This window comes from Pongo pygmaeus, chromosome 14 (genome assembly GCF_028885625.2).
Source record: "Pongo pygmaeus isolate AG05252 chromosome 14, NHGRI_mPonPyg2-v2.0_pri, whole genome shotgun sequence".
In the NCBI taxonomy this organism is placed as follows: domain Eukaryota; kingdom Metazoa; phylum Chordata; class Mammalia; order Primates; family Hominidae; genus Pongo; species Pongo pygmaeus.
In genome coordinates, this window is record NC_072387.2 from 25,729,694 (window position 1) to 25,751,096 (window position 21,403).

The 21,403-nt window shown below is 42.6% G+C and overlaps 1 protein-coding gene across 5 annotated transcripts in view; it reads right to left on the reverse strand.

Annotated features, from left to right (window-relative positions):
- PSPC1 (paraspeckle component 1) overlaps window positions 1-21,403 on the reverse strand; it is a 105,468-nt gene that overhangs the window by 73,902 nt on the left and 10,163 nt on the right. For all 5 annotated transcript variants that reach the window (XR_008493459.2, XR_010123477.1, XM_063650551.1 and 2 more), the window contains exons 3-4: window positions 9,962-10,057; window positions 2,019-2,215 (exon numbers count right to left, since the gene is read on the reverse strand). Coding sequence is in view for 3 of the 5 variants with exons in the window: in XM_063650551.1 (XP_063506621.1) it covers window positions 2,019-2,215; window positions 9,962-10,057 (293 nt within the window). In the remaining 2 variants the exon portion in view is untranslated. The remainder of the gene's footprint in view (window positions 1-2,018; window positions 2,216-9,961; window positions 10,058-21,403) is intronic.

Below are 21,403 nucleotides of genomic sequence, written 5' to 3' on the forward strand. Positions count from 1 at the left end.
GGATCACTTGAACCCCGGAGGTGGAGGTTGCAGTGAGCTAAGATCACACCAATGCACTCCAGCCTGGGCGACAACAGTGAGACTCCATCTCAAATTTAAGAAAAGAAAAAAAATTAGCCGGGCATGGTAGCACGCACCTGTAGTCCCAGGGAGGGTGTACTAGGGAGGGTGAGGTACGAGAATTGCCTCAACATGGGAGGTGGAAGTTGCAGTGTGCCGAGATCATGCCACTGCACTCCAGGCTGGGCGACAGAGTGAGATTCTGTCTCAAAAAAAAAAAAAAAAAAAATCTCTCTTCCAGATCTAACAGCTAATGAATGATTCAGTACCTTTATCTCAAATAACAACTTGCAAATTTTCCACAAAATAAAAGACAGTTTATCTTTTTTTTAAAAAAAAAAAAAATGGAGTCTCGTTCTGTCTGTCACCCAGGCTGGAGTGCAGTGGCGTGATCTCGGCTTACTGCAACCTCCACCTCCTGGGTTCAAGTAATTCCCTGCCTTCCAAGTAGCTGGGATTACAGGTGTCCGCCACCACATCTGGCTAATGACAGTTTACCTTTAAATCTACTCTAAGATATAAATGAATTCAATTTTGTTAGAAGAGTGAACTTACAGAACTACTAAGCTTAGGGTCCAAATTAAACCAAAACACCTGACTAGTTTCTATTGTTTGCTGGGCTCGATTTTGTTTTAACGTATGTGGCATCAGCACAGCTACTCAATGACTTGATGATAATTGCTCAATAAACATTTACTGAATAGTGATGTACGAAATACTAGAACACACATACCAAAAAAACCTACACTTCATTCTAAAATAAATGAGAATTTACCCAAAACGATTTAGAGAAGAATGATCAAATTTTCACCTGCTAAGAAAAATACTGAATCTAGTATACAGAATGGTTTAAAGAAAGCCAAGATTAGATGGCAGAAACGTTCAGCAGGAACGCTACTGCAGAAATTCAGGCAGGCAGCTGTGGTACCTTGATCTCTGGGGACAGCCAAGAGAAGGTAAATTAAAAAAAATTAGCCGGACATTGTGGTGTGTGCCTGTAATCCCAGCTACTCGGGAGGCTGAGGCAGGAGAATTGCTTGAACCCAGGAGGTGGAGGTTGCAGTGAGACAATATGGCGCCACTGCACTCCAGCCTGGGTAACAGAGCAAGACTCCACCTTAAAAAAAAAAAAATACATATATATATATGTATATATATATATATTCTTGCCAATTACTAATTTTTCCTAAATCCCCATATCAATTTGTACAAATGAATCTTTTTCATCTCTACCAGATTATCCATCTGTACTCTTTCAAACTTGTAATAATAATCTCAAATAGCCAGCATTTGTCCAAATTCTTCTTCTCATCGAACAAAAAATCCTGTATGTGCCATGTCTACCTACCAAAATTTGCCTGCTATGTTTCTGTTTGCCAAGAGAATCATGTATTTGACACTGGCACAATTTAATACCTGCAAATTACCTCCAACAATACTACTTGCATAACTAAAACTAACTTTTTAATTTTTTTTTTTGAGACAGAGTTTCGCTCTTGTTGCCCAGGCTGAAGTGCAATGACGTGCTCTCAGCTCGCCGCAACCTCCACCTCCCAGGTTCAAGCAATTCTCCTGCCTCAGCCTCCCAACTAGCTGGGATTACAGGTGCACACCACCATGCCTGGCTAATTTTGTATTTTTAGTAGAGATGGGGTTTCTCCATGTTGGTCAGGCTGGTCTCGAACTCCCGACCTCAGGTGATCCATCTGCCTTGGCCTCCCAAAGTGCTGGGATTACAGGCGTGAGCCACTGCGCCCGGGAAGTAAAACTAACTTTTAATAAGTTGTGTTTTTTTTTTAAGAGAAGTTATCTGGGAAAACAGAGATTTTCACACCTAATATGTTGAGTTCCAACTTTACCTCTAAACTCCTAAATGGCACTTTACACAGTAGTACATGAATGGTACACACACTTAAAAAAAAAAATCATACCACATGTACATGAAAATCCATATTTACCTTGCCTCATTAGCATTAATTGGTGTTCATGCCTAGCTGCTTCCATTTCTGCCTCCAGTTTCTCTTTGGCTTCTCTGATGTTTCTATCAACCTGCTCACGCTGCTGCTTTTCCATTTCATCAAGAGCCTTCCATCGAGATGCATACTCAAATTCAAATGTCCCAGGTTGAGCAAAACGTGGTGGTTGTTCTCTTTCCCTAAATTAACATTAAAACATACAGAAACGTATGCTTAAAAGATAAAACAACAAATGAGAACAACAAGCACTTACAATGTCCAAGACACTGTGTGAGACACCGTGTCTACATGAATTACCTCGTGACAATACTGTGATTACAGGCCTGAGTTTAAGAACTGCCCAAGAATGTTCAACTAATAATGGAACAATGATTCAAACTTACACAATCTGATGCTACAACCTGCGTTCTCCTAATTATTACCTGCAAAATTTCTGCTTTTGGAGGTTTCATTTTCTGGTTTTCAGTCAACAAAACATTTTACAGGCCGGGCACAGTGGCTCATGCCTGTAATCCCAGCACTTCAGGAGGCCGAGGCGGGTGGATCACGAGGTCAGCATATCGAGACCATCCTGGCTAACGTGGTGAAATCCTGTCTCTACTAAAAATACAAAAAAATTAGCCGGGCGTGGTGGCAGGCACCTGTAGTCCCAGCTACTCAGGAGGCTGAGGCAGGAGAATGGCGTGAACCCAGGAGGCGGAGCTTATAGATCCTGCCACTGCACTCCTGTCTGGATGACAGAGCGAGACTCCGTCTCAAAAAAAAAAAAAAAAAAAAAGAAATATTTTACAAAGGAAAGTCTGGAACATATGAATATGAATTAACTGTCTGGATCAGATGCTTTTCTAGTAAAACCAGCTAGATTTTATTGAGTGTTATGTGCCAATTAATTGGGTAGGCCCCAAAAATCAAGGCCTAACTTACTACCATTGTAGTTAATTATTTAATACCTCTTTCTCTTGATAGACTATAAACTCAACTGACAACATCAAATGTGGCTGTTAAATGCTGTACCTCAAATACCTAGAGTGCAGTATATACATTTAATATATATTTCTTGAATAAATTACCAAATTACCAAATAAAGGGCTATGAATGTATTTGAAAGTCATTTTTTTCATATATACATATATATGTAAATATTTATTTTAGAGACATATAAAAAATATGACTGATCTCAAACTCCTGGCCTCAAGTAATCCTCACTCCCCAGCCTCCAAAAGTGCCAAAATTACAGGTACAAGACACCACACCTGGCCCCCAATTTTTTTTTTCACTTTTTTTTTTTTTTTTTTTTTTTGAGACACAGTCTCACAGTATTGCCCGGGCTGGAGTGCAATGGTATAATCTCGGCTCACTGCAAACTCCGTCTCCCAGGTTCACACCATTCTCCTGCCTCAGCCTCCTGAGTAGCTGGGATTACAGGTGCCCACCACCATGCTTGGCTTATTTTTTGTATTTTTTAGTACAGACGGGGTTTCACTATGTTGGCCAGGCTGGTCTTGAACTCCTGACCCTGTGATCCACCCATCTCAGTCTCCCAAAGTTCTGGGATTACAGGCGTGAGCCACCGTGCCCAGGCTTTCTTTTCACTTTTAAGAATTTTTGTTGTTGGAGGTGTTGCTTTGGGTTTTTCTGAGACAGGGTCTTGCTCAGTTTCACAGGAGTGTAGTGGCACAATTAAGACTCACTGCCGGATGGTAGGTCACACTTGTAATCCCAGCCCTTTGGGAGGCTGAGGCAGGCGGATCACAACGCCAGGAGTTCAAGACCAGCCTGGCCAACATGGCGAAACCCCCCCGTCTCTACTAAAATCACAAAAATCAGCCAGGCGTGGTGGCGGGTGCCTATAATCCCTGCTACTCAGTAGGCTAAGGCAGGAGAATCGCTTGAACTCGGGAGATGGAGGTTGCAGTGAGCTGAGATTGTTCCACTGCACTCCAGCCTGGGCAACAAGAGCAAGACTCCATCTCAAAAAAAAAAAAAAGGCTCACTTGCCAAATCAACCTCCCAGGCTTAAGCAATCCTCCCACCTGAGGCTACAGAGTACCTAGAACTACAGAGGTATGCCACCATGACCACCTAATTTTTGTATTTTTTGTAGAGATGAGGTACCACTATGTTTGTTGCCTGGGCTGGTCTCCAACTCCTGGAAGCAATGCTTCTGCCTCCCAAAGTGCTGGGATTACAGGTGGGAGCCACCACACCCAGCCAACTTTCAAGAAATTTTTGCATAAATATCTTCAATTAGTCTCACCTATAACAGCCTGTATTTAAAAGTACTCATGGGAAAACAATTCCCACTCCATGAATAAAAGCATAGATACCTTGCTATAAATGTAAATTTTAAATTTTATTTTGGGGTAGGGAGGTGAGGAGGGGTGGGTATGACAAATCTAGGAGAGAGAAAGGAGAAGGCTGTCACAGAGGGAAAGATGTAATAACAAGAGAGGGAAAGATATTCAGAAGCATATGAAGAAAAATCAAAGACAGCCATGATCCTAAGGACTCTATATCTGAAAAACCTACTCAGATTTTTTTCTTTTTAAAGCACTGACTGGAAAGTGGGAAAGACTGGGAGAATCTACCAACCACTAATTTTTCTAAAAGAATTGTTTATTGGTCAGCAGTTCCAAAGTCAAAGACTGACTATATTTTTAAATTATTTATTTTCTCCCAAAGGAAAAAAAAACACTGAAATAACACGATTTTTTGAAGGTGCAAGTGAATTTGAATTTTGGCTCTTATGCTTTGTGAGCATTTTCTTTTTCTTTTTTTTTCTGAAACAGTTTCATTCTTGTAGCCCAGGCTGGAATGCAATGGCGCCATCTCGGCTCACTGCAACCTCGGCCTCCCGGGTTCAAGCGATTCTCCTGCCTCAGCCTCCCAAATAGCTGGGATTACAGGCTCCTGCCACCACACCCAGCTAATTTTTTGTAGTTTTAGTAGAGACAGGGTTTCACTATGATGGCCAGGCTGGTCTCCAACTCCTGATCTCAGGTGATCCACCCACTTTGGCCTCCCAAAGTGCAGGATTACAGGTGTGAGGCACTGCGCCCAGCCTTGTGAGCATTTTCTTCTGTGAATAAATCTAAATCTTTAGTAATAAAAGTGGGAATATAACTAACTCTTTTTTTTTTTTTTTTTGAGACAGTCTCACTCTGTCGCCCAGGCTGGAGTGCAGTGGCACAATCTCTCCTTCACCTCCCAGATTCAAGCGATTCTCCTGCCTCAGCCTCCCGAATAGCTGGGATTACAGGTGCACACCACCGTATCCAGCTAATTTTTGTATTTTTAGTAGAGACAGGGTTTCACCATGTTGGCCAGGCTGGTCTCAAACTCCTGACCTCAGGTGATCCACCCACCTCGGCCTCCCAAAGTGCTGGCATTACAGGCGTGAGCCACCACACCCAGCCATAACTAGCTCTTAAGTTTTGCTGAGATCATTAACTATATAAACAAATATTGTCTATAAAGTCTATTCTTGTAACAACCTTGTACTTCTAGTTCTCTAACTCCCAAATCCAAACGTATGCTTTATTTCAAATTTGTAATGGTGATCTATAACAAGGAAAAAGTTAAGTGAAGAGGAAATCACAGGAACCCTTTTAAAACATGACATTGTGGCCAGGTGCAGTGCCTCACACCTGTAAACCCAACACTTTGAGATGCCAATGCGGGCAGATCGCTTGAACCCAGGAGTTCGAGACCACCCTGAGCAACATGACGAAACTGTCTTTACAAAATAATTAAAAAATGAGACGGGCATGGTGGCCCACATCTGTAGTCCCAGCTATTTGGGGGGTGCTGAGGTGGAAGACTCACTTGAGACCAGGAGGTAGAGGCTGCAGTGAGCCATGACCATGCCATTGCACTGCAGTCTGGGCAATAGGGCCAGACCCTGTCTCAAAAAAAAAAAGAAAGAAAGAGAAATAGCACTGCAAAGGAAATAAGAATAGATATTAATTAGGCCGGGCACGGTGGCTCACGCCTGTAATTCCAGCACTTTGGGAGGCCGACGCAGGCGGATCACAAGGTTGGGAGTTCGAGACCAACCTGGCCAACATAGTGAAACTCCGTCTCTACTAAAAACACAACAATTAGCTGAGCATGGTTTCGTGCGCCTGTAGTCTCAGCTACTTGGGAGGCTGAGGCAGGAGAATCACTTGAACCTGGGAGGCGGAGGTTATGGTGAGCCAAGATCGCGCCACTGCACTCCAGCCTAGGCAACAAGAGCGAAACTCCATCTCAAAAAAAAAAAAAAAACAATAGATATGAATTATAATCAATGCTAATGCTAATGCTTCCTCCCTGAAATACTCTCCTCCCTTGCTTCCAGGACACAGTCTGATGGTTCTTCCCCCTATTCCAATGAATGAATGCTCCCTTCTCAGTCGTTATTGATTCCTTCTGATCTTCCCAAATCTACACACTAAAGAACTCCAAGGTTCAAGGTTTGGTCCTTTGACTTTAAAATATCATGTTCATAAATCCAGCCAGGACAGTTGCTCTAAATCCTAGTTATAAATCCAACTACCTGCTTGACTACACTGCTAGCACCTAGAACAGTGGCTAACACAAAGGCACTCCAAGTTTTATTTATGTAATAAACAAGTGGGCCGGGCGCAGTGGCTCACACCTGTAATCCCAGCACCTCGGGAGGCCGAGGTGGGTGGATCACCTGAGGTCAGGAGTTGGAGTCCAGCCTGGCCAATATGGTAAAACCCCAACTCTACTAAAAATACAAAAATTAGCTGGGTGTGGTGGTGCACGCCTGTAATCCCAGCTACTCAGGAGGGTGAGGGAGAAGAATCACTTGAACTCGGGAGGTGGAGGTTGCAGTGAGCTGAGACTGCACCACTGCACTCCAGCCTGGGTGACAAAGTGAGGCTGTCTCAAAAAATAGATAAGTAGGCCTTTGAGCCCCTATGCTCAGGCCCACTCCCAGATTGTGGAGTGGTACTTTCATTTTCAATAAAACCCTTCGTTCATTCCTTGCTTTGTTTGAGCATTTTGTCCAATTCTTTGTTCAAGACACCAAGAACTTGGATACTCTCCACCGTTAACATATTTTGGTGAGCCAGCCAGGACGAAGAGTCAAGCAAGTTCGCTACGGCCGCTCAGGGAGAAAGAACCCAGAAGCCTGGCATGCAGGCAAAAGGGTAAAGAAAACCTTTTTTTTTTTTTTGAGACGGAGCCTCGCTGTCATCCAGGCTGGAGTGTGGTGGCGCCATCTTGGCTCACCACAACCTCCGTCTCCTGGGTTCAAGCAATTCTCCTGCCTCAGCCTCCTGAGTAGCTAGAATTACAGACGCGTGCCACCACACCGAGCTGATTTTTATAATTTTAGTAGAGACGGGGGTTTCACCATGTTAGTCAGGCTGGTCTCAAACTCCTGACCTCGACTGTCTTTGACGTTTCCAGAAGATTCAAACCATAAAACACTTTCTTAGGGCCGGGCACGGTGGCTTACACGTGTAATCCCAGCACTTTGGGAGGCCAAGGCAGGCAGATCATGAGGTCAGGAAATCGAGACCATCCTGGCTAACACGGTGAAACCACGTCTCTACTAAAAATACAAAAAAATTAGCCAGGCATGGTGGCACGTGCCTATAGTCCCAGCTACTTGGGATGCTGAGGCAGGCGAATTGCTTGAACCTGGGAGGCGGAGGTTGCAGTGAGCTGAGATCGTGCCACTGCAATCCAGCCTGGGCAATGCAGTAAGACTCTGTCTCAAAAAAAAAAAAAAAAAAGAAAAAGAAAGGCTGTCCCTGCCATCCACACTACAACAAAACTTTGGGACCTTGAACTTTGGGTTCATGGTCTCACAACTGCGAAGGGTCCCTCCACACTTTTGGAACTGTGCACCCACTGGAACCCTTGACAGACCATCAAGCTTCAGATGATCATGCAACAAAGGCTCCAGCCAGTTCCAGGTGAAGACACCACCCCTAGCCATCAAGAAACTACCCTGCCTCCACTAGACAGAGCAGGGCGAGAGTTTCATGATCCCTAATAGGTAGACACTATGCCCCAAGTCAGCATGAAGCAGTTACAGAGAAAAAGACCATCGGTCCCTCTGCCTCCCATAAAGATTTATGAGGATCACATCTCTAAGTGGAGAGATGAGGAAGGAAAATAGAGTCTGGAAGCAGGGAACAGAAGGCCAATTCACAATTCAGCTATAACAGGAAATATCCTCTCCATAGGACATACACCGAGTAAATGACTTTGTAACTTTACTTCAACCTCTTCATTTACATAAGGCATACCCCAAGTAGAGGGTATTTAAACTCACAAAAACTCTGTAACAGGGCCTTTGAGCCCCTATGCTCAGGCCCACACTGCAGAGTGTACTTTCATTTTCAATAAAACCCTTCATTCCTCCCCTGCAAAAAAATAAATAAGTGACTGGTTTTTAAAAACATAATGAGCTCTGCAAAAGTAACTGGAGAGGAAAGAGAGGTGGGACAGGCAGAGAACAGAACTGGAGGCAGTCCATCTAGGGAATGGGACTGTGAAGCCATACTTGTGAAACATCTGGACTGCTATTCTAGGACTTTTATTTGATGTGTTCGTTGCACAGCTATTTGCAATGTTTAATAAAGCTTTATAAACTTAAAAAAAAAAGCACTCGGCTGGGCACGGTGGCTCACGCCTGTAATCCCAGAACTTTGGGAGGCCAAGGTGGGTGGATCACGAGGTCAGGAGATCGAGACCATCCTGGCTAACGTGGTGAAACCCCGTCTCTACTAAAATACAAAAAACTAGCCAGGCATGGTGGTGGGCACCTGTGGTCCCAGCTACTCGGGAGGCTGAGGCAGGAGAATGGCGTGAACCCGGGAGACGGAGCTTGCAGTGAGCCGAGATCGTGCCACTGCACTCCAGCCTGGGCGACAGAGTGAGACTCCGTCTCAAAAAAAAAAAAATACACTCATATAGGCAATTTATGTAAATATACTTGTATTATTCTAAGTGAAAAGGGAAAAGAATAAACATACAACATTTTGAAAATGAGCTATTTTTTGCAACCTCTAAGAGTTTTTCCACTGTGCCAGGTTATTTAACTAGGAATACCCTGCTCTACCCTGGCATGCCAAAAATCTCCTTTTAACCTACAATAGACTTGAAGCATAAAATAAAACCTAAGAAGTATTTCCAGCTGGGCGTGGTGGCTCACGCCTGTAATCCTAGCACTTTGGGAGGCCAAGGCGGGTAGATCACCTGAGATCAGGAGCTTGAGACAAGCCTGGCCAACATGGCGAAACCCCATCTCTACTGAAAACACAAAAAAATTAGTCAGGCGTGGTGGCGCACGCCTGTAATCCCAGCTACTCGGGAGTCTGAGGAAGGAGAACTGCTTGAACCCAGGAGGTGGAGGTTGCAGTGAGCCAAGTTCACACCACTGCACTCCAGCCTGTGCGACAGGAATAAGACTCCATCTCAAAAAAAAGTATTTTCATGTTATCTAGATTTCATTGTTTTTCTGGCATGAATATTACTGACAGTGTCCTCCTAGTACCCACCTTGCTCCAGTTATAAAGTAGACATTTCTAAAAAAAATTAGTATGTTTTACCCATATAAAAAAAGAAAACTATTAGCTGGGCACGGTGGTGCGTGCCTGTAATTCCAGCTACCCAGGGGTCTGAGGCACGAGAATCACTTGAACGTGGGAGGTAGAGATTACAGGTAGCCAAGATCACACCACTGCACTCCAGCCTGGGCGACAGAGCAAGATACTATCTCAAAAAAAAAAAAAAAAAAAAAGAAAGAAAAGAAAACTAGCATTCCATGTAGACTAGACCACTCTATTACCCAAATTATATATAAATAAACAGAACACCTCATAATGCAATATTTGAAAACAAATGTAATGAACACCCTTAATAGTACATATACAAATTATCTATTAATAAAATCTTACTTATGATATTGTTGAGTTTTCTGCATCAGCTTCTCTGGCAAGCCATCTTCATCATCAAACTGCTCCATGGGTTCCACAATGACTGGACGAGGGGTCCTGGATAGGTATAAAAGCATTCATAAAAATTAACACAGTGCCAAGAATACCGTCTTAAAAGACATGTTTTATAATAATAAAGATATATACTTAGAAAATGTCTCACTGGAGAAAAATGTCTCAGAAGTATCATTTGTACTCATAAAAATCAGTCAACAGCCAAAGCAGTGGCTCACGCCTGTAATCCCAGTACTTTGGGAGACCAAGGCGGGCACATCACTTGAGGTCAGGAGTTCAAGACCATCCAGGCCAACATGGTGAAATTCCATCTCTACTGAAAATACAAAAAATTAGCCGGGCGTTGTGGTGTGTGCCTGTAATCCCAGCTACTCAGGACGCTGAGGCAGGAGAATTGCTTGAACCCGGGAGGCAGAGGTTGAAGTGAGTCAAGATCGCATCACTGCACTCCAGCCTGGGCAACACAGCAAGACTCCATCACAAAAAAAATAAATAAATAAATAAATCAGTCAATAAACATTTACTGAGTCAGAGAGAGGTGAATGTCAAAAGCCACAGAAAGATGAGTAAATAAAGCAACAATTATGAACCAGCATAATGGCTATAGTTAACATTTAGAAAGCACAATGAAAACGAATTTGTACCTAACCCATGTTTTATATGTGTGGTCATCATCACAGCCACTGTTTCAGCTATTGATTGAGTTTTATGAGTACAAATGATACTTCTGAGACATTTTTCTCAAGTGAGACATTTTCTAAGTATATATCTTTATCATCAACATGTCCCACCACTTCAACCCACCCATCTGTGCCCACCACCCAGTTTCCCTGTATCTATCAGTATTGTTCAGAAAGTTCTTAAAAATGTCGGCCAGCAGGCACAGTGGCTCACACCTGTAATCCCAGCACTTTGGAAGGCCAAGGCAGGCGGACCACCTGAGGTCAAGAGTTTGAGACCAGCATGGCCAACATGGTGAAACCCTGTTTCTACTAAAACTACAAAATTTAGCCAGGTGTGGTGGCACACGCCTGTAGTCCCAGCTACTCAGGAGGCTGAGGTATGAGAATCACCTGAACTCAGGAGGCAGAGGCTGCAGTGAGTGGCGATCGCACCACTGTACTCCAGCCTGGGCGACAGAGTGAGACTCTGTCACCAAAAAAAAAAAAAAGTTAAAGCTGAAAATCTGACCTAAAACATTTCGGTGAAGTGGATCACACCTGTAATTCTAGCGCTTTGGGAAGGAGAGGTGGGGAAGATGGCTTGAGCCCAGAAATTCGAGATCAGCCTGGGAAAGATGACGAGACCGTGTCTCTATAAAAAATTTTAAAATTAGCCGGCCACAGTGGCTCACGCCTGTAATCCCAGCACTTTGGGAGGCTGAGGCGGGCGGATCACAAGATCAGGAGTTTGAGACCAGCCTGACCAACATGGTGAAACCTCGTCTCTACTAAAAATACAAAAAATTAGCCAGGCATGGTGGTGCACGCCTGTAATCCCAGCTACTTGGGAGGCTGAGGCAGGAGAATCACTTGAATCCGGGAGACGGAGGTTGCAGTGAGCCAAGATCACGCCACTGCACTCTAGCCCAGGCGACAGAGTGAAACTCCGTCTCAAATTAAAAAAAAAAAAAAAAAATTTAAAATTATCCAGGTGGCATACACTACTCAGGAGGCTGAGGTGGGAGGATCACTTGAGCCCAGGAATTTGAGGCTGCAGTGAGCTATGATAGAGCCACTGGGTAATAAGGCAAGACGTCATCTCTAACCTGGGTAATAAGGCAAGACGTCATCTCTAAATAAAAATAAAAATAAAAGATGTTAGCCAGACAAAAAGGGAAAAAAGGAAGGCAGAAGACACCAAACATTCAAGGAGAAAAGTTCGGAGAAGAAGGAAATGACAAGAAGAGTGGGTGATGAAAGATATGACTAGAGGCCCTCCTTCTTTACTGTTTTCTTCAGTAAAATAAGAGAAAAGGAGAGTTCATGGAGGGGAAGAGGAAGAAGTAGAATGGATGGCACACTGATATTAAAATTTCCTTTGAGATTGGCTCTTCACCATGCAAGGAGCATTAAAATCTATTTATACTACTTTCAAAACAGTGATGCTTCAGAGAGAAAAAACTAAGCTAGAGAGATGAAGGGTTTTTGGACTCCAAAAGCTTCTCTTACACATAATACTAGAGATTAACACAGACTTTAGATCCTAAATGTAAGAAAAGATATAAAATAACTTTTCAAAATTATTACTGAGTTAGTGAAGACATTTTAAGGAAACAGTTAAAGCAGATATGGAATATCATGGAATGGTGGAATGAGATTATAGAAACCTCAGATAAACTGAATAAGAACCCAAAGGTAAACAGACTTAAGATGTGGTACTTCTAAAAGTACCCAAAAAGGCCCAGGGCCAAAATGAAGATGATGCATTTTATGGACCATTCATCCGCTGGAAGCTATGGCAGGGCCACAAACATAGAACAGTAACAGAACCAGATAAAAGTTACACCTGAGCAGAGGCCAACAAAGAAACAAGCAAACCTCTCTAGTAACACAAGACCATCACCCTTCAAAGAAACTTCAGAAACAGAATTAAGAGGGAAAAATGAACTAAGCAGATGATATGTCATTCATCAGAAATAACAAAAGTATATGAAGCCAAGGGAAACCGTAATCAGAATTAAGAGAAAACTCTGACATCTCTGTACTCTCAAATATGTTAGAGATTTTAACAAATTGTAAACTTTTCACATGTAAGTTTGGGCCACTAGACAACTCTTACACAGTATGGGAGAGAAGTACAGATTTCTAAGAGGGAACTTAATCAATACAAACAAGTTTATAAAGTCTCCCTCTACCACTCTATATATCATCTTGCTCCTACAATTCTACTTCTGAAGAGACATAAACCAGTGAGCAAAGATCAAGATCAATCAGGCTGGGCGCGGTGGCTCACGCCTGTAACCCCAGCACTTTGGGAGGCTGAGGTGGGTGGATCACGAGGTCAGGAGTTTGAGACCAGTCTGATCAATATAGCGAAATCCCGTCTCTACTAAAAAAATACAAAAATTAGCCAGGCGTGGTGGCACATGCCTGTAGTCCCAGCTACTTGGGAGGCTGAGGCAGTAGAATCGCTGGAACCTGGGAGGCAGAGGTTGCAGTGAGTCGAGATCGTGCCATTGCACTCCAGCCTGGGTGACACAGCAAGACTCCGTCTCAAAAAAAAAAAGATCAATCACAACCACATTCATCTAATTACACAACATAAAAAGACCAAGGAACATGGGCATGTATTGTGTACAAGGGAATTACTTAAGGGACTGTGTCTTATTTTTATTTATTGGAACACATGCTAAAATGTGTTTCTATCTATGGTTTCATTGTACATACACCACTCCCTATAGAAGCTTCCTTTGTCCATTTTCTGACTCATCTTGTTTATTTCACTTTCATCTTTAGGTACAACCAAAATTTGTAAAACTCAACCTAAGGCCGGGCACGGTGGCTCACAGCTGTAATCCCAGCACTTTGGGAAGCCAAGGCAGGTGGATCACTCAGGAGTTTGAGACCAGCCTGACCAACATGGTGAAACCTCGTCTCTACTAAATACAAAAAATTAGCTGGGTATGGTGGCACATGCCTATAGTCCCAGCTACTTGGGAGGCCGACGCTGGATAATCACTTGAACCCAGGAGGCGGAGGCTGCAGTGAGCTGAGACTGTGTCATTGCACTCTAGCCTCGGCAACAAGCAAAACTGTTTCCAAAAAAAAAAAAAAAAAACTCAACTTAAATTCTGTTTACCATAGGTATAATAACTAAATTTATTCTTTTTTCTTGAGAAAGTGTCTCACTCTGTTGTCCAGGCTGCAGTGCAGTGGGGCGATCACAGCTCACTGCAGCCTCAACCTCCTGGGCTCAAGATATCCTCTCGCTTCAGCCTCCCAAAGTGCTGGGATTATAGGCATGAGCAACTACGTCTGTCCAGGTTACTCTTTTTGCAAATATAAGTATATAATAAGTAGAAAACAGATCAAAAAGAAACAAATCAAAGTGTTCAACCATAATGTTAAATCTGAAGTTACTGCTTGGGTTTTTGTTTTTCTCCCCATTTTACCACCAAGTCAAATTAGTTTGGTTATAAAGTTGAAGGACTGAGAGAGAGGCTTCGGGACTGAGGCCCTGGGGTTTACAGCAGGTTATGAGCTGCATAGCTTTTGGCTAGGAGGTTCACCTGCGCTAGCTGAAGTTTTCTCATCGGTAAAATGGGATAGGGTTGTTATGATAACGAAAGAAGAAAGGTAGGGCACTTAGCACTGTTCCTGGTAAAGAGAGTTCATTAAATGAAAGTGAAGTCAGCCAGGCGTGGTGGCTCACGTCGGTAATCTCAACGCCTTGGGAGGCCAAGGCAAGTGTATCACCTGAGGTCAGGAGTTTGAGACCAGCCTGGCCAACATGATAAAACCCCATCTCTACTAATACAAAAAATTGGCCGGGCATGGTGGCGGGGCGGTGGCTGTGGTACCAACTACTCAGGAGACTGAGGAACGAGAATTGCTTGAATCCGGGAGGTGGAAGTTGCAGTGAGCAGAGATCACACCACTGCACTCCAGCCTGGGCAGCAGACTGAAACCCTGTCTCGGAAAAAAAAAAACTGAAGGTTTTTTTCAGGGGGGTAAGAGGGAGAAAAAGTATTTCAGTGTCTTTCAGGCCTGAAAATACTAAAATTTAAAGTGTTAATTTATTTACAAAAAAACTTGAAAAATGTTTCATTGTGAAAAAACTTAAATAGCAAGTTTTGTAAAAGAAACAAGGCCCCTGAAATCCTAACATATGGAGAGGAGCTCTGATCACATTTTTGTGAAAACCACTTAAGACTTGCCTTTTTGCTGGATATATGCATAACTTTACAGAAAGTGAATTACCTATACATGCTTTTTTTCAGATCTCCATTGTACTCAATGTAAAATGGCACCATTTTACACACTGCATGCATGCACAATAATTTTTTTAACCATACCAACTGGTATACATCTGGGGTTTTCATGTTTTCTGTAATTATATATAATACGAACTACATATGTGACTCATCTTTCCTCATTGTGGCTGATCTTTCCTTAGAACTGTGGAAACAAGGTAGAATATACAGTACTAAAAAAACATGGTGACTTAAGGGCTGGGCAAGGTGGCTTGTGCCTGTAATCCCAGCACTCTGGCAGACTGAAGTGGGAGGATCATTTGAGGCCAGGAATTCCAGGTTACAATGAGCTATGATCGTGCCACTGCACTCCAACCTGGGTGAGAGCAGAACTTGCCTTAAAAAAAAAAAAAAAGTGGCTTAAAAGATAATGCAATATTTTGCACATGTAATTTCTTTTTTTTGAGACAGGGTCTCGTCCTGTTGCCCAGGCTGCCATGCAGTGGCATGATCACTGCTCATTGCAGCCTCAATCTACCAGGCTCAAGTGATCCTCCCACCTCAGCCTCCCAAGTACCTGGGACTACAAGTGTGGACGACCATGCTTGGCTACTTTTTTAATTTTTTTTGTAGAGATAGGGTTTTGCCATGTTGCCCAAGCTACACATAATTTTTTAAATGAAGAATGTATAATGATGACAATTTATTTCTGCACTGAATCACTCTTGTACACATGTACCATTTTGTGATGGTTTTTCATTTTAGCTCAGTTGCATATTTATAAGCATGGTTGAGAATAGATGAATAGTAATGATAAAATAAGTATCAGGATGCAGCCACGACAAACATGGTGAAACCCCATCTCTAGTAAAAATTCAAAAGTTAGCTGGGTGTGGTGGTGCGCACCTGTAATCCCAGCTACTCAGGAGGTTGAAGCACAGGAATCACTTGAATCCAGAAGGTAGAGGTTGCAGTGAGCCAAGATCATGCCACTGTACTCCACCCTGGGTGACAGAACGAGACCCCATCTCAAAAATAATAATAATAATAATTACCAGGATGACAATATTAATAAAATATTTTATGATGGAGAAAAAATAAAATCACTAGGATCTGATAATATCTTAGATTTACAAAATGACACAATAGATCCATGTGGTAATTTTAAGAAAAGGGATCTAATTTTTTTTTCTTTTTTTTGAGAGACAGGGGTTTCATGATGTTGCTCAGGCTAGTCTCAAACTCCCGGGCTCAAGCAAACCTCAGCCTTCAGAGTAGCTGGGACTACAAGTGCCTACTACTACACTCAGCTTGTTTTAATTTTTTTTAATTTCTCTTTTTGTTCTTTTGAAGACCTCTAAGAAATAAGGAAGTATCAATCTTTACAAATAACTACAAATAACAAATAAGGAAATATCAATCTTTACAAAAAAAAGAAAGCAAAAAACTAAAACTGGATCCAATTAGCACTGATAGTATATCAAGGGTTAATGTTGCTTTCCTTAAAAGTTAAGTAGCAATTTATACTTATCAGCAGGTTTTCCTAGATAACTCATTATTTTCAACAGGCAATGGAAATATGTTTTTCTTAAAGAATTTTTTTTGTCTAAAAGTAATCTCATTTAATGGAAATATATGATAAAGCAAATAAAATGTTGGAAAAAGTAATCCCTTTCAAATATAAATATAAAACAGGAAAAGTACAAAATTATTTTTGTACTCTTATGCACAGGAAAAGTGTGCAGAAAAGAGTTTTAAAAATCAAGCCTGCAGCTGGGCGCAGTGGCTCATGCCTATAATCTCAGGACTTCGGGAGGCCGAGGCAGGCGGATGACTTATGGTCAGGAGTTCGAGACCAGCCTGGTCAACATAGTGAAACCCCGTCTCTACTAAAAATACAAAAATTAGCCAGGTGTGGTAGTGAACATCTGTAATCCCAGCTATTCAGGCGGCTGAGGCACATGAATCGCTTGAACCCGAGAGGCAGAGGTTGCAGGGAGCCAAGAACATGCCACAGAACTGCAGCCTGAGTGACAGAGCGAGACCCTGTCTCAAATCAATCTATCAATCAATCAATCAATCAATCCTACCAGCCAGGAGCGGTGGCTTGTGTCTGTAATCCTAGCACTTTGGGAGGCCAAAACGGGCAGATCGCTTGAGCCCAAGAGTTCAAGGCCAGCCTGGGCCACATGGCGAAAATACAAAAAGTAAAAAAATTAGCCAAGTGTGGTGGCACATGCCTGCGGTCCCAGCTACTCGGAAGGCTGAGGTGGGAGGATCATGTGAGCCTGAGGAGGTCGAGGGCGTAGTGACCTATGATCGCATTCAGCTTGGGTGAGAGTAAGACCCTGTCTCCAAAAAAAAGCTATCAATAAGAAATCGCTAGTTAACTGGGTGTGGTGGTGCATGCCTATAGTCCCAGCAACTTGGGAGGCTGAGGTGGGAGGATGACTTGAGCCTAGCAGGTTGAGGCTGCAATGAGCTGTGATAATGCCACTGCGCTCCAGCCTGGGAGGCACACTGAAACACTGCCTCAAGGAAAAAAAAAGAAAAAAAAAAACCAGACAAGAACAATGGCTCACACTTGTAATCCCAGCACTCTGGGAGGCTGAGGCCAGCTGAGACAAGCGGATTGCTTGAGCTCAGGAGTTGAAGACCAGCCTGGACAAAATGACAAAATCCACCTCTACAAAAAATACAAAAAGTAGGCCTGGAGTAGTGGCTCATGTCTGTAATCCCAGCACTCTAGGAGGCTGAGGCAGGCAGATCACCTAAGGCCAAGAGTTCAAGACCAGCCTAGCCAACATGGTGAAACCCCAGCTCTATTAAAAATACAAAAAAAAAATTAAAAATTAAAAATTAAAAAATAAAAATAAAATGGAAAAGCAAGATCTATAACAATCTGAAGAAAGAGCATTCTCTAAGGAAAGAGAATAAGAGCAAAGCCTCTGACAAGACTGTGTTGTAAAACAGCAGATATAGCATGAATTTGTTTTAGTATCAATGCTTAATAGTCGAAAATAAGTTTTAAAATGCTTACAAATCAGCAACTAAGCTCCATGAAGCCAGGAAACAAAATTTTTTAAATTTTAGGGATCAATTCCCTAAACCCTAAATTCCCTAAACCCTAAAACATCCGAATGATCCCAACCAATAGCTGACAGCACCATACAATAAGCAAATACAAAGAACCTAAATAGCCAAAAAATTTTTTGAAAAAATAAAATTGGATGATTATACTACCTGATTTCAAAGTTTAGGGTAAATATGGTAATTAAGCAAGTACAATTTTGGAACTGACAAACTGGTCAATGAAACAAAAAAGTAGATTTTTTTTCCAGGCTTTTTAATAAAGATGCAAGGGTAACAGGGTAACAAAGGGGAAATCATAAATTTTTTCAATTAATGGTGCTGAACAACTGGAGACCTGCATGATAACAAAGATTTTTACGTCACACTCAAAATGTATAAATGTAAAAGCTATAAAATTTCTCAAGAAAACATGAGAAAAGCTTTGCAATCTTAGGCAAAGATCACACAAGGACACAAAAAGAACAAACCATACAAGAAAAAAAATTGATGAAATTTGGACTTCATAAAATATAAAAACATCTGCTCTTTGAGGGTAACTGTTAAAGTTAAAAAACTTTACAGATGCAATGGCTCACACCTGTAATTCCAGCACTTTGGGAGGCCAAGACAGGAGGACAGTTTAAGCTCAGGAGTTAGGGACCAGCTTGGGTGACATAGCAAGACCTCATATCTACTTTAAAAAAAAAAATCAAAAACTTAGCCAGGCGTGGTGGCGCATGCCTGTAGTCCCAGCTACTCAGCAGGCTAAGGAAGGACAATCATTTGAGCCCAAGAGGTCAAGGCTGCAGTGAGCTGAGATCACTCCACTGCAACTTTAGCCTGAGTGACAAAGCAAGACTGTGTACCCCCCAAAAAAATAAATAAATAAAAATAAAAGAAAATTTAAAAACAAGCCACAGACTGGGAGGAAGATTTATAATACAGACATATCTAGATTTCATAATTCAGTAAGAAGACAATCTGCCCAATTAAAAATAACAAGGGGGGGGGCCAGGCGCAGTAGCTCACGCCTGTAATCCCAGCACTTTGGGAGGCTGAGGCGGGCGGATCACAAGGTCAGGATATCGAGACCATCCTGGCTAACATGTGAAACCCTGTCTCTACTAAAAATACAAAAAAAATTAGCCGGACATTGTGGCTGGTGCCTGTAGTCTCAGCTACTCAGGAGGCTGAGGCAGGAGAATGGCGTGAACCCGGGAGGCGGACCTTGCAGTGAGCCGAGATCATGCCACTGCACTCCAGCCTGGGCAACAGAGCAAGACTCCATCTCAAAAAAAAGAAAAGAAAAAAAAATGAATAAGGGGGACATCTAAAAAAATGGACAAAAAATTTTAGATATTTCAGGAAAGATACATAATTGGCCAAAAAGCACATGAAAAGATGCTCATCATTAGTCATCAGGAAAATAAAATTTAAATCACAATGAGATTGCGCTAAACTAACTAGAATATCTAAGTCTAAAAACACCAAGTGGTAATTGGGCACAGTGGCTCACACCTGTAATCCCAGCACTTAGGGAAACCGAAGCAGGTGGATCACTTGAGGCCAGGAGTTCCTGATCAGCATAGCCAACATGGCGAAACCCCCTCTCTATTGCAAAAAAAAAAAAAAAATTAGCCCGGCATAGTGGTGCATGCCTGTAGTCCCAGCTACTCAGGAGGCTGAGGCACAATAATCACTTGAACTTGGGAGGCAGAGGTTGTAGTAGCCGACATGGAACCACTGCACTCCAGCCTGCGTGACACATGAAGACTCTGCCTCAAAAAGCAAATTAACAAAAAATTAAAAATACACTGGGCGCGGTGGCTCACGCCTGTAATCCCAGCACTTTGGGAGGCCAAACTGAGGTCTGGAGTTAGAGACCACCCTGACCAACACGTAGAAACCCCGTCTTACGGCCGGGCACAGTGGCTGACGCCTGTAATCCCAGCACTTTGGGAGGCCGAGGAGGGTGGATCACGAGGTCAGGAGATCGAGACCATCCTGGCTAACACAGTGAAACCCCGTCTCTACTAAAAATACAAAAAATTAGCCGGGCGTGGCGGCATGCGCCTGTAGTCCCAGCTACTCAGGAGGCTGAGGCAGGAGAATGGCGTGAACCCGGGAAGCGGAGCTTGAAGTGAGCTGAGATCCCGCCACTGCATTCCGGCCTGGGGGACAGAGCGAGACTCCCTCTCAAAAAAAAAAAAAAAAAAACAAAAAAACAAACCCCATCTTACTAAAAACACAAAATTAGCTGGGCATGGTGGCGCATGCCTGTAATCCCAGCTATGTGGGAGGGTGAGGCAGAAGAATCAATCACTTGAACTCGAGAGGCAGAGGTTGCAGTGAGCTGAGATTGCACCATTGCACTCCAGCCTGGGCAACAAGAGCGAAAACTCCATCTCAAAAAATAATAATAAAATAAAATAAAAATAATAAAAATAAAAAATAAAAACACCAAGTGTGGGTAAAATGCGGAGTAACTAGAAGTCACTCACTCATTGCTGGTAGGAATGTAAAATGATACAACCACTATGGAAAAGAGCTTGGCAGTTTCTTATACAATTAAACATACAGCAATTTACCCCTAAATATTTACCTAAGCCACATGAAAGCCTAATATTCACAAGAAGCCTTGTAAACAAATACTCATAGAGTAGCTTTATTCACAATGGCCAGTAGTTGTAAGCAACTCAAATATCCATCCATATGTCACGGACAAAACATAGTTATGTCCATACCATGGACTATGACTCAGCCATAAAAAGGAACAAAATACTATACACACAAAGATATGAATGAAATCTCAAAAACATATGCTGAGCAAGAGAAGCCAGACACAGAAGAATACATACTATATGATTTCACTTAATATTAGAAAACACAAAACTTATTTATAGTAAAAGAAATAGCTATCTAAGGCAGGTAGAGTGCAGATAACTGTAAAAGGGCACAAGAGAACTTCTGTGGGGTAATGGAAGTGTTCTGTATTTTTATTATGGCAGTGCGTTACATGAGTACATATGTTTGTTAAAACTCATTGAGCTCAGCCAGGCGAAGTGGCTCACACATGTAATCCCAGCACTTTGGGAGGCTCAGGCAGGTGGATTACTTGAGGTCAGGAGTTCGAGAGCAGCCTGGCCAACATGGTGAAACCCCGTCTCTACAAAAATACGGGCCAGGCATGGTGGCTCATACATGTAATCCCAGCACTTTGGGAGGCCAAGGTGGGTGGATCACCTGAGGTCAACAGTTCCAGACCAGCCTGCCCAACATGGTGAAACCCCATCTCTACTAAAAATATAAAAATTAGCCGGACACAGTGGCTCACACTTGTAATCCCAGCTACTTGGGAGGCTGAGGTAGGAGAATCACTTGAACCCAGCAAGACTCCATCT